Source organism: Corvus kubaryi, unplaced genomic scaffold, assembly GCF_017639235.1.
Source record: "Corvus kubaryi isolate FWS band 111438036 unplaced genomic scaffold, C.kubaryi_AGA036_p1.0 split1-37296, whole genome shotgun sequence".
Lineage (NCBI taxonomy): Eukaryota > Metazoa > Chordata > Aves > Passeriformes > Corvidae > Corvus > Corvus kubaryi.
The window spans coordinates 7,379,553-7,392,945 of NW_024582075.1; the positions used below are offsets into that span (position 1 = coordinate 7,379,553).

The following is a 13,393-nucleotide window of genomic DNA, read 5'->3' on the forward strand; positions in this document are numbered from 1 at the left end:
AGAGTTCTAGCTGGCAACAAGACAAGTTTCTTTGCAGTGTGCACAATGGAATCCTATGAAGACCAATTTAGGCCGTTGAAAATAGATGTTAGAGGGAAGTACTGCCTACCAGTGTTCTCTGATGGTAACCCCATGGCAGACAATAGCACCAAAGGAAACAGTGAACCGGAGTGAACTCTGTAGGGAGATGGATGTAGAGAGTTTTTTAGGTGATATGGCTAGGTCTCTGAGTTCTGTTTGAGAGTTCTTTATCTGGCATCTTCTGGAATATATTCTGAGTCCTCATTTTCACAAATTGCTTAGCATGGATTGGAAAAAAGAATTCTCTGAATTGCATTTTCAGCTCTAACTTCTTTTCACTATTCTCCATCCAATTCTTCCTGATTTTACTTTTTGACTTTATCAGTGGTAACTTAGTGTTCCTTAATGAGCAATATGTACATGCCAAGTTTTGAGCTTGATTTAAAATTGTATTTGTGTCACCTAAGCACAGTTTTTAAAAAGATGGTATGAAGAGACATTTTGTCTACTACCAGTATGTTCTTCAAGTTATCATTTAAATCAAATATAAGGAGAAAATCATGCAAAGTTCTTGGACAAACAAGTGATGGTGTGGTTTTGTTCCAGCCCTGAACATTAGTGTGGCATCTGGACGAGACTGCTCCTCTGCCTTTCAGAGGAAAGGTATCTGTATTTTTCTATCATTTACAGAACACTTATTCACAATGGTGCATAACCTCACTTCATTCCACTACAGGCATTAGATTTCATAAGATTAGAGGAGTAACCACCTCCCATTTTTTCTTGACTATTTAACCCTTTCATCTGCAGGTATCATGCCTACTGTGATGAGATAGTCTTCTTCTCTATTTACATTCAGTTGAAATTCCTGGGATGTTCTCACATACCTAGTACTTGCAGCATCACAATTGTTCTCTTTGAAGCAGTCTGGAGCATTTTCTTCTACAATCAAGGGCTAAGCAGGAGATTTGGGTTTAGAAAACTGCCAAATTGCATTCTCTTCCCATCTTTAAGTTAGATTTCTCTTTCCTCTTGGGTTTTCGGAAGCCTCTTGTTAAGATTTTTAAAAAATCAAAAATATCTAATGTGCTTTCATCTGTCTCACTTTTTTTCCCCATTTCAGTGAGAAAGATGAACTTTGGACAGATCAGATAATGAATACCAAGAAAGGCTTTTTCCAATGGAGCACTTGAAAACACTGTGGGCAAAGTTGTCAAGTTGTTGGGTTTACAAGCTCTGTCTCCTGGGACTGGGAAGATCTGCAGAGGTCTTTCCTTCATACCTTAAGGAGAAATCCTTAACTTTCTATCCATTTCTGGAAAGTGTCTTAAGAGTATAGAATGAAATTTTTGAGGTGTATCCTCCTAACAGACTTTTATTGCAAAATTGCAATAGTGCAAAAGTTGCAATTGAAGATTTAAAAAAGTTGTGGTTTTTGCTTTGGTCTCAACGTAAGATGTTCAAGGATCTTCTTCAACAAGTACACAGCTTCAGTGGATCAAAGTGAAGATGAATTTACTCTAGAGGGGAGTATGATTTCAGATGTACATTTTGTGCATCTGTGTTAGTACAGTTTGCTCAGTATAGTACAAGTAAAAGTCTGAAAATAGAAAGCAGAAGGTTTTTTTGACCCATAGTTCGTTAGGGGTTTTTTTATTATTATTTATATTTCTGGAGGAATGGTTCTTCCCACTTCTGCAAGATGTATACTTTCCAGTATGGTTTCAATAAAAGTTCTGGCTGAGCTGGCTGAATACAATTTGTAAGCTACTTTGATGGCACTGATCTTATACAGAGATAGTGAGTAATCATACAAAAGCTTTCCTTGATACTTTACTATTCTATGCTGCATGCCAGATGATGTTATAATGACTGTTCTTATGGCCCTAAATGCTATAAAAATAAGAAAGCTGTGGAATTCTATAGAAAAAAACCAGAGCTTTTTATAAGAAATAAAAATAATTATATAACTAATTAATAATTATTAACTGTAATTTATAATTAATTAATAATTATCTTCGGTCTTTGTAATCATCATTACAAAAAAGGAAAAATACTGAATTGAAGAAGGAATTCAATAAATTGTAGACAAAGAGGACCTAGGCAAACAATTGTTTTGAAGGCAAGAATAACCCCAGACAAATTCTAATACACACAAGGAAAGCTGGCCAAAGAGTTTTGATTTTACTGGATATAATCTTGTTCTGATTATTTACAATCAAAATTATTAAAGCTGCCTGGCTGGTAAACTACAGGAAGTACACAAATTATGAGCAGTCCATCAAGTTTGTAGAACATCAGTTTCAAGAAAGATAAAGCAAGGATTTGTAGTTAATCCAATCTTCCCTAATAGTCAGGAATGGTGAAAGTGTAGAATATGCTCTGGAAAGGGAGCAAATATGAGAAAATGACATGTTTCCCTTCAGCCCCCATCTTCTTTTACAACATTCACTTTTTTCTGCTCTCTTTCTGCAAATTGTCTTCTCTAAACAACCGTATGAAAAGGATCACATACATTTCTTTCTATCTGTGCAAATGGAGTTTGATATGTACTATTTAGAGAGAGGAGTCAGAGAATTTGTCTAGAAAACTGGCTGTCTGGATAGGTATGCTTCCTCTGACCCACTGGCTGCATTCCTATCTGCAGTGGCAAGCTAATTTGGGCTGAGTAGCAGCTGTATCTTGAATAAAAGCTGCACTTCTGTTTCCCATGGCAGTTTGTTGATTAGGGCAAGACAGTCAGAAGACAAGTTGTAAGGCCCTAAAACCCTCACTTGATGAGTCACTTAAAAGGGCTTGCAGTTCTTCATATATTCTGAGTTAAACATACAGAAGAAATACCAACAAGATATTCTCAAGAGATCAAAACAACAAAAAGAACTTTACTGGCAACTTCAGGATATCCAAGAACTTTGGCAAATGCTTGGTCAGCATTCAGTCAACATAAATCACTTCTCAAAGCATTAACCTAGCCCATTCAACTTAGCAAACTCTAAGCCCATTCAATTTCAAGTTACTCAAAAATTCCAAGAAGAGGGGATTAGAAGAAGAAATAAAAGAGAGAAGGACAGAAAAGATATAGAAAAGAGCAAACATAACTGCCACTCCTGGTTCCAGCAGTGTTCAGCTGAGAGAAATTCCAAGAGGAGGTAGGATCAAGATGTGTTCACCCTGTGTCTCGGGTTAAATACCCTTTGGCTTTCTTGGGCCTTGCCCAGGTGGCAGTTCCAGTCATCTGGCTGCTCTGGGGCTGGACTGGGGCTCCAGCAGCAGGGTGTGGAGCACTGCCTGTGATGTGACAGGGATTGGAGGCCACTGTGGGGCTGGGATACAGGCCTGGAGCAGGTGGAGTGTATGCAGCAATGCACTGCCTCACCAGAACAAGGCCTGACCTGCCTTTTCCTGACATACATACCTGAAACATTTTGAGCGAGCAATCCTTGCAGTCTCTCACACAGGTGAAGTAGTCGCAGGACAGGAAAGGTATAATTTTTTATCTGTCTCTGGAAATAGTGTTTGAGAGGGAAGTTGTAGTAGCATCTGAAGAGCAGAAGCTTTTTGGGGGCTGTAGCTAAGTGTTCAGAACAAAGTGTGAAGGGAACCCTTGCTAGCTGGAGGTTAAATTGAAGAAGATTAAGGCCAACCATACCCAGATGAGATTTGGGGAAAGCAAAAATTTGAGATATCAAAGGAACTCAGTGAAATATGGGAGACGTGAACTTGGGCCTTCTTTGGGAAGACCAGTGAAGTTTTTAACGTGTGTAAACCTACATGCACGTAGATAGACACATACAAATATAAAGCAGGAGTGTCCAGACTGTTAATTAGAAAAGGAGGTGGAGTAATCTAGTAGAACATGTTAATGTAATAATAAAGGAGCCTGTAAAATGATTGATGTGGGTGTAAGCATCATTTGGCTCTTTGCCTGTGATCCTGGAGTCACAAATCTACCATCAGCTAGATACCTATTCATCTCAGCTGTGAGTTCTTAACAAGTAAGGCAGCAGTGCTGTGAATACACAAGGATTTTAGGTTAAATGTTTAAGGTTTCCTTTAAAGTCTCAATATAAAAATTACAAATAGCAGATCTAAGTAGTGACAATACTATGAAAATGTGAATATATAGATACTTACTTGTGCTTATAATTAGAATGTGATGTTATATCTGTAAAAAAGGAGAATTGCAAGGAAAAAAAAAGGTAAATTTAAGGTAGAAAGCACAGAATAGAAAAGAGGGAAAATATCCAGTCAGTTAGAGTTGTTTGGATTTTTTTAATTCTGGACGAATTTCTAAAGAAAATAATTAGAAATGTCATCATAAAATGTAGTAAAACATACTGAAAAAACCACAATATGTTTATGGTACTGTCTGTAATGTGTTGAATGATCAGGGAGTTGGATGGCCTGGTTAACATCTTTTGTTCTACCATTTTATCTTTCATTTTTCCCAGCTCAAATCTGTCAATGTCTTTTGAAAATGCAAATAAAACCAGTATTTAGGAAAAAACCCCAAACATACAAAAAACCCCAAAACCAAACAAAAAACCCCACAAAAACTTCAAAGTTCTCCAATGTTGTATAGGTATATGAAAAACAGTGTGTTTCAAGAATGCAGGTTGATTAGAGAAGAGGTAAAATCTACTTTGGATAAATTAAATCCCATGTATGTTCAAATGCGGGAATTTTCATAGAGAAGAGCTCTTTAAACCTTGGCCAGGCACTACTAGTAGCTTCAGATCACTGAAAACCTCGAAGTTTATGCCTAGAAGATAATCTTTAACAATGCTTTGGCAGCACCTGGTGATTTAAAACCTCTTCTAATTTCATATGAAGTACATTACATTAGGAATATCTGCACCAGGGTTGTTTACCAGCTTTATGCTACAAGACAGATTTTTGAAATATCATATAGTTTGTTGTTATTCTTGTATTTCTTTGTGACTCACAGAATCACAAAATGGTTGAGTTTGGAAGGGACCTTTGGAGTTGATCTTGTCCAACAATCCCTGCTCAAGCAAGGCCTTTAGAGCCAATTGTCCACAATTATGTCCAGATAGCTTTTGAGTATCTCCAAGGATGGAAATTCCATAACCTCTCTGGACAACATTACAGTACTTGGTCATCCTCACAGTAAAAAAAGCATTTCCTCATGTTCAGAGAAAATCTTCTGTCTTTGTGTCTGTCTGTGACCACTGGCCCTGTCACTGGGCAAGTCTGATTCTGGCCTCTTTGGACCATGCTTTTAGGATTATTTATGTACATTCATTATTTATATACATTAATGATATATCCTGCCCTTATCTTTCTCTTCTGATGGCTAACAATCCCAGTGCTTGAGGCCTGTCCTCATGGAAGAGATGATCCATTCCTTTAATCATCTTCCATGGCCCTTTGTTGGACACTCTCCAGTATGTTTATGTCTGTCTTGTACTGAATAACCCAGAACTGTACTCACCACTGTTGAGCAGATAGGAAGAATCATTTTGTTTGACCTGCTGACAGTGCTTTGCCTGATGCAGACCAGATACCATCAGCCTTCTTTGCTGGCTTGTGTTCAACTTTGTGTACTGCTGGACCCCCAGGTCCTTTTATGCAAAGCTTCTCTTCAGCTGGGAGAACTCCGGCATGGTTTGGCTGCCTGGGTTTGTTCCTCCCCAGGTGCATGACTTTGCTTCTTGGACTTTATGAGGTTTTAGTGTGCCCATTTCTCCAGCCTTTTGAGGTCCTTCTGGATGGCACCATGACTGTCTGCCATCCAGTTTGATGTCAGGTGCAAACTTGCTGAGGGTACGCTCTACCCCATCATCCAGATCATTAATGAAGATGTTAAACAGGATTGGACCTAGTATTGAGCCTGAGATAGATTGCTAATTACTGGTCTCAAATTAGACTTGGTGCCACAGATCACTGCATTTGGGGCTTGGCGGTTCAGCCACTTTTCAACTCACCTTACCGACTGTTTATCCAGTCCACACATGAAGACCTTGTCTACAGCTTGTCCTATAATGAGAACTTACGGGAGACAATGCCATGGGCGTTATTGAAGTCCATGCAGACAGTATCCACTGCTGTCCCCTCATCTACCAGCCCAATCAGTTCTTCAGAGAAGTTTATCAAGTTGGTGAAGCATGACTTCCCCTTGTTGAAGCCATGCTGAATACTCCTGATGAATTCTTTGTCAGTAATGTGCCTGGAACCCCTTGTTGAAGCCATGCTGAATACTCCTGATGAATTCTTTGTCAGTAATGTGCCTGGAAATGCCTCTGTTATTTTCCCTGGCATTGAAGTGAAGTTGGCAAGACTGATTTCTCTGAGGTCTCCTCCTTGGCCTTTTTGAAAATAGGAGTGACATTTTCTTTCATCCAGCCTTTGGACTCTTCTCCCTGTTGCCATGATTGATTAAAGATTATTGAGAGTGGCCTTGCAACGACATCTGCCAGCTGCCTCTGATGCCATGAAGATTTTTTGCCTTTTCTTTTATACCCCTATTATACCTTTGTTACAACTTCTGTATTCTTAGTGCTTTTTGCCTGCATTCTTGGACTTGTTTGTCAAGCTGAGAGACTAAAAATTTTAGAAGCTTTGTAGGTAGAGGATATTGTGCCCCAGACCCCAAGGTCCTCTCCAGAATACATTCTCTAAACTAAGATAGATCCAGGCAGGGAAAGGCTCCTTGGGGAGGGGGGCTCATTCAAGCCTCTCATTGGGGAATTTTTGATAGATATGCTAACTAGTAAAACCTATAATATTATATCAGATCTTTTGGGGGTGGACATTGCAGTGTGCATTGTGGTGTGCATTTCGGTGCATTTGACTTAGACTTAGTGCACCTAAGGATCCTTAAAGTAAGTACCAAGGCAAAATCCCTTTTCCCCTTCTAACTGTGTTTGACTCTTGATTTTAAGACCAGGAAAAGGCATCACCTCCACACTTGCAGGTGCATCCCACAAGGGCCTAAGGATTTCCATATGTTGAATTTGCTTACTTGTTCTCAGACCTCATCCTCTTCCACCAAGAGTACATCTTCCTTGCTCCAGCCTTACCTCCTGGTCTCTGGAGCCTGGGATTCCTGAAGGCTGGTCTTGCTAGTAAATAACTGAGTTGAAGAAGACATCCAGTATCTCAGCCTTTTCCATATCTCTGTTACCAGGTCCCCCATCTCGTTGGGCAATGGGCTCATGTTTTCCTTAGTCTTCCACTTATCACCTGTGTACTTAGAGATGCCCTTCTTGTTGTCTTTGACATCCCTGGCCAAATCAGTTGCATTTGGGCTTTAGCTTCCTTAAGTTTTCCCATGCTCAGAAGCTGTTTTTGTGTCCCTCCCAGGTTACCCATCCTTACTTCCATGGTCTGTATGCTTCATTTTGTGTTTGAATTTGGGTAGGATCTTTTTGTTCATGCAGGCAGGCTTATGGACAATTTTTTTTTAGCTCTCTTGAGCTCGGCAGAGGTGATCCTTTAATAGTAATCAAATTTCTTGTGTCCCATTACCTAGGATTTTATCCCATAGGACTCTTCCAAGCAGATATTTGAAGAGGCCAAAGTCTGCTCTTCTGATGCCTGGGGCTGTGAGCTTGCTTTTCACCCTCCTTTGTGCTCTCAGGATCTGGAACTCCACTGTCTCACAGTCATGGCAGCCAAGGCTGCCTTTGACGTTCACATCCCCAACAAGCACCTCCGTTTGTGCTTGTATCGCTTGGAAGAGGAATCACCAATGCCCTTCAGGACCCAGTTTTCTTGAAACACTGATAAAAGTGGTAGCAACCCCAGATACTGGTTTGTCCTTGACAAACCCCAGATACTGGTTTGCCCTTGAATATTGGGGCAATATTCCCATTGCTCTGAGTGAGTGATTTATGAGTGAGCTTTGTACCAGCCCTTCTTAAGGAGCTTCTCTTGTTCTTTATTTTTTATAAGCCATCATTTTACTTATAATAACTGTACTAATTGTCTTTTTATTCTTATTAAATTGGTGTTTCCAAATAAGTAAGAACTCTGAAAATATATTCATGTTCAATTGATAGAATTTTTTGAACAAAGAGGAGAAATTAATTTCTATACAGCTGATCTAGTGTTATCTGTTCTCCCTAAAAAGAGGTGACTTCACAGTCAGTATAAAAACAAATTAGTAACAAAAGAAACCATATTTTACACATTATATGTGCATATGTATAAAATACAGTTTCAACCAGATGTGGATTTCATCATGTTATATAAAAGGAGCTGTGTATAACTTGAATTTGACTTCATCCTAACAGTATTCCCCTACATCTTCTTGAGGGTTTTTTATGCTTCATATTGATGTATCAGAAGATGTTGTAGGCTGCTGACTTTTCTACAGAATTAATCTTAACTTTGATCTCTTTTATCATACTGTGCAGGAGTTCTGAAGAGAGCTAGTGGGGAGCTTTTAATAGGAGAAACTAGAGCAAATGAAACCAGCGTGCTTCCTGAACAGTTACTTCAGGTAGAAGAGGTGAGTATGAAAAGAGTCTTACACTTTGTATGGGATTTTCTTTTGTGTGTGTCTCCACTGTAGACTTTCGCCATGTTCATTATAAACACCTATTGCCATAGTTTTATTGCTTCAGCTACTGTGATTACTTTTATGCGCAAAGTTTCAGTTAAGATGGAATGAAATCTCATGGCATTCAAAGAAGTGGTTGGTATTTAATATTTAATAACAGAAAAAATGTAAGTGTAAGGTGCCTCATAACAAAATGGAAAAAAATTTCTAAAATACGATAGCTTTCATAGTATTTTACATATAATCGTAAAGAATCTTAAAGAAAATTTATGAAGTTCTTAGAATTTAATCATAGTGATTCTTCCTATAGGTATAGATACTCATACAATGTCTAGTTTCTTTGATGCCAGCAAACTACTCTGTAATAAGCACTATGCTTTGTAGAATGTACATACAAGATTAAGTTTTTATCTGGCTCCCATTTACTACAAAACCCATTTTTATTGTTGATTTTATGGCACCTAAATGCTCCAACAAGTCTGGTATTTTCTGATAGTGGAATTTAATTTCTTAATGGCTCCATTATAATGCTAAATTTTTTTTAAAAATGTGATTTGGATTGGTGTGTGAGACTAATGTTCTTATGTGTAACAAAGCAGAATATTTTGGGTAGATTGGGATGTACTTGTGATGCCTTTTCCTGGTCTTAAAATCAAGAGTCAAACACGGTTAGAAGGGGAAAAGGGATTTTACCTTGGTATTTACTTTAAGGATCCTTAGGTGCACTAAGTCTAAGTCAAATGCACCGAAATGCACACTGCAATGCGCCCTACACAAAAGATTGGGTATAACATTATAGGTTTTACTAGTTAGCATATCTATCAAAAATTCCCCAATGAGAGGCTCAAATGAGCTCCCCTCCCCAAGGAACCTTCCCCCTGCCTGGTTCTATCTTAGTTTAGAGAATGTGTTCTGGAGAGGACCTTGGGGTCTGGGGCACATTGATTTTTAACTACGAAGCTTCTAAGATGTTTAGTCTCCTAGCTGAACAAACAAGTCCAAGAATGTAGGCTAAAAACCACTAAGAATACAGAAGTTGTAACAAAGGTATAATAGGGGTATAAAAGAAAAGGCAAAAAATCTTCATGGCATCACTTGATCCCTACCAAAAAATGGGGAAGTGCAAAAGTGTGTCCGTGGGGGCTGTCTCTGTGCTTACAGGAGCTGAATGCTGCTAGTGAAGAAAGGGAAAGGAAGGAGGATACAGCTTCTAAATTGAAGTAAACTGGAAGGGCTTAACTTTGTAGCCTTTCTTTCTCTTCCAATTTGGTATTATAGTGCAAGAATAGTTAGGAATCTGTCTTTCCTATTCTCCTACTGTGCCCTCATGGTGGAGATATTTACTGAACACCATCTCATGTCATTAAAATATGTCTCTTGAAGTGGTGCAATTCTCAACTGGCCACTTCTGCGAAGGTTTAAGTCTGATTAAGATTTAGAGCAATGATTGAGATTTAAGAGCAATGCAAACTCAGATAAGTCGAAAAGTAATCATGCTCTACCATGTCTACTTCTAGCAGCTATTGCACTTAGATGACTTCAGAAGTCTCTGTTTGGAGAAGGCAAGGAACTGATGTAAACCACAGTAAAAGCCAGTGTTGCCCAAAAACTACAAATCTCTATTTAAACATTTTAATCTTTGCTAAATCCAGTTCTAGAGAAGCGAAGTAGAGTGTGGCTGTGTTAAAACCAGCTTCTCTTAAGTGTTTTCCGTTGAGATTCATGGTTAGTAACTTCCAGTTGTTACCTTGCAGTGAAAATTATTACAGGGTATACATTGCTAGATTACTTGTTTTGCTATTGAAAATGTCTATAAATTCTTTTGACTTTGTTAAGTAGATTCTGTTAAAGATTACAAATCAAGTAAAGATGAAGTATGTTTTTGTAAAAGTTATCTTGTTTAAATAGGAATTTTTTTCTTAAAAATTTTATGACAAGTTTAATGTTGTTAAGCATATTTTTGTTGAGTGTAAACACTGCTTTTCAATGCTAGTGGACTATATTTTAAATTCTTTAAATTAATTTTAAAATATGACAGTGTCCTGTAATTTAATTATAGATGTGCATTTAATTTTCAGACAATATTAACATTCAGTAATGACTTCTGATTGATTTAATTTTAATATGTATTTCAGCCTGTTCTACTAAATTTTGGCTGGAGAAATGCTTTTAAAGACCTGTCTTCTTCTGTGGCTCACTGTATAACAATAGCAATTGAGGATTTTTCATCTAAAATTCTTCAACATGAGCAGAAAGAAGAGTTTTCAGCTGCAGGCTGTGCAATGAGTCTTGTAAACAACCAGCAAATGAGGGAGTCCTGCAGAGCAGTCCAACAGGAGGAGCAACCAAAACGAATTGCTAAGGCAGGTATCAAAAGATCTGAAGTTTGAAGGGAGACAGAATGCCAAGGCTGTTTGCCATCTACACTTTGAAGTACTTACAGTACTATTAATATTCTATATCTTATATAAATGGAATTAAGAAGAAAGTGAGAGGCATTACAATGTGAAGCTGTAGAGAGCTTTATACAAGAGCCCATAGTTTGTACTTGAAAGAATTCACTTTTAAACTTCACTGGCATTATTTTTTTCAGCCAAAAAGTTCTAACACATTCTGATTAGTATCTGCTCTGTTACCAAGTGATTCGATGGGAAAATGTCGAAAGCTTTGAAATACAGCTATAAAGGGATTTCCTGTATTCATATCATTAGGCATGCCATTCAACTAATTGGCATAACCAGTAATAAAGCCAATTTAGAGTTATTTGATTTGGCTGAAAGGTCATTTATTTATTAAATTCTTTTTGCAAGGAAAGGTATGTTTGAAAGACATTCTTTAGTAAGCTTTGCAACTATTCTAGCAGACTTGGAATGCTGTTAATGAATGTCCGCTTGAAATAACCCTGATTTGGGATATAATTTTAGGGAGATCAATGTATGAATTTATTAAGAGATGACATGTTTGTTTCCAAATCTGGTGCTGAGAGTCGTGCCGGGAATCTGGTGTTTGTGTATTTTTCAAAATGAATTAGTTTAGAAAATTATCCTTATGTACAAGGAATTAACCTTGTGCTTTGAATGTGCATTTAGTGACATCAAAACCAAATGAAGGCATTACTGGCATGAGATGGTTTTAATATTTCCCCTAGTGTAGAATATGCAGCTTTAAAGCAAGAAGGAATGAAAGAATATTTAATTTACTTTAAAGGAACATTACTCCTCTGTTTAAGAGATTAAAATGTTTGTAAACTGATTAAATATATTTATGTTTCATGCCAATTTCATTATTCAAGAATCTGACCTTAGTGTGTATAAATTAAGCAGTGCTGTCAGAATGCAAATAACTTGGTGCCACATTTATTTCTCTCAGTTTTGTTCTGACATCATGGAAGAACTCGACACATTGCTTCCATTGGCTCTGGCCTGCAGAGATGATTCTCTTCAGGAAATTAGATCAAACTTTCTAGAGGCCTGCAGCAAAGTGGCAACAGCTGTTCTGGCAAGACTAGAGGAGAAAAGCAAAGGTGTTCCCTTGAAGGCTCCCCTGCAAGACCTGTATGCGTCCCTTTCCACAGCGATCTATGTCTTTCAACATTTTACAATGTATAGCAGTTTAATGGGAGAAACAAGCAAAAAGTATGTCCTTTTTACTTAAAATGTTTAATTCAAACATAAATAATAAGAGACTTCATTCCATTTTGGTGATACAGTATGGTGGTAGTTTTCCAAATTGCATCATATTTTTTAGCACACGCAGTATGTGTACTATTTATGGAAATACTTGAATCACCATGATAGTCTAAAGCAGCCATTGCAAAACAAATTATTTATGTGTAAGATCTGCATTTGATTTGCAGATCAATATTTTTTAACTATTAACTTTGAGAAAATAGGATTGTCCAGGGAACTGAATGTACTCTGCTGTCATATAAATAAAGTGCTAAGGCCTTGATTTCCTTCTCTGACCTTTGCAATGCATAATTTGCATAAGATCTGATTTATTAGCACATAACAATCTTAGAGGACAATATAAAAATACATTTCTGTGTTTTTTCCTTATGCCATCTGTATTCAGACATGTAAAGAAATACATACATGGTAGTTTTAGAATTTAGTTTATTATTACATGCAGAATAAAAATTAGAAAAGATATGAAGTAGGAGTGTAAAGTCAAAGACAGTGTTTGATCTGGCAGGCAGTATAACTGCACTTGCTCTTAGGAGATTTTGACTTAAGGTACTAGGAGTCTCTTTACTGGTCCACATGTTTCTAGCCATGTGCAATTTGGAAGTAGAAACGGTGCTTTTGGGGTGGGACCATGAACCAGCACAATTTCTAAGGAATGTATGATTTCTAAGTGGTTATATGCACAGTTGAGCTACTTTCCCTCCGATGTTTTACTGTCTCCCGCATGAGGTGTATCTTTGTGAGTGGGAAGTCTGAGCCAAAATACTGCTCAATAATTCTACTTAGGTGTATTATCAAAGAGTTTTAGTACATCTCTACCAAAAGCAATCTCTGTACTCTGTGCTTATGTTTTCTTTATCACACTCAGTGCTGATGTAATAATTGATGATGCAAGTATGCTGCAACACTGAAACTCCCAAGTAGGTGAATGACAAATTTACTTGTCTCAGAAAATAAGATGAAGTCATTTATTTCTCAGTGATTGGTTAAATGAGAATTTATAGACAAGCAGACATATTTTTAAAAGTTTTGAAACAAAAAGTTGCAAAACTGAATGCTAGGTTCAGACTACAGGACCAAGAGGAAATGAATGATTGATACCTACTAATCAAAACTATTTGCAGTGCTAGGGATTGTTACCTCCTAGTGCACAGCCTTT

General features: G+C 37.6%; 1 protein-coding gene across 6 annotated transcripts in view; it reads left to right on the forward strand.

The window, feature by feature from the left end:
• The window catches only part of KIAA0825 (KIAA0825 ortholog), a 243,888-nt gene that overhangs the window by 76,023 nt on the left and 154,472 nt on the right, over positions 1 to 13,393 (forward strand). For 5 of the 6 annotated variants that reach the window (XM_042013158.1, XM_042013161.1, XM_042013163.1 and 2 more), the window contains 3 exons: positions 8,403 to 8,497; positions 10,684 to 10,911; positions 11,918 to 12,183. In XM_042013158.1, the coding sequence (XP_041869092.1) occupies positions 8,403 to 8,497; positions 10,684 to 10,911; positions 11,918 to 12,183 (589 nt within the window). The remainder of the gene's footprint in view (positions 1 to 8,402; positions 8,498 to 10,683; positions 10,912 to 11,917; positions 12,184 to 13,393) is intronic. The other variant, XM_042013164.1, reaches the window with a different exon arrangement.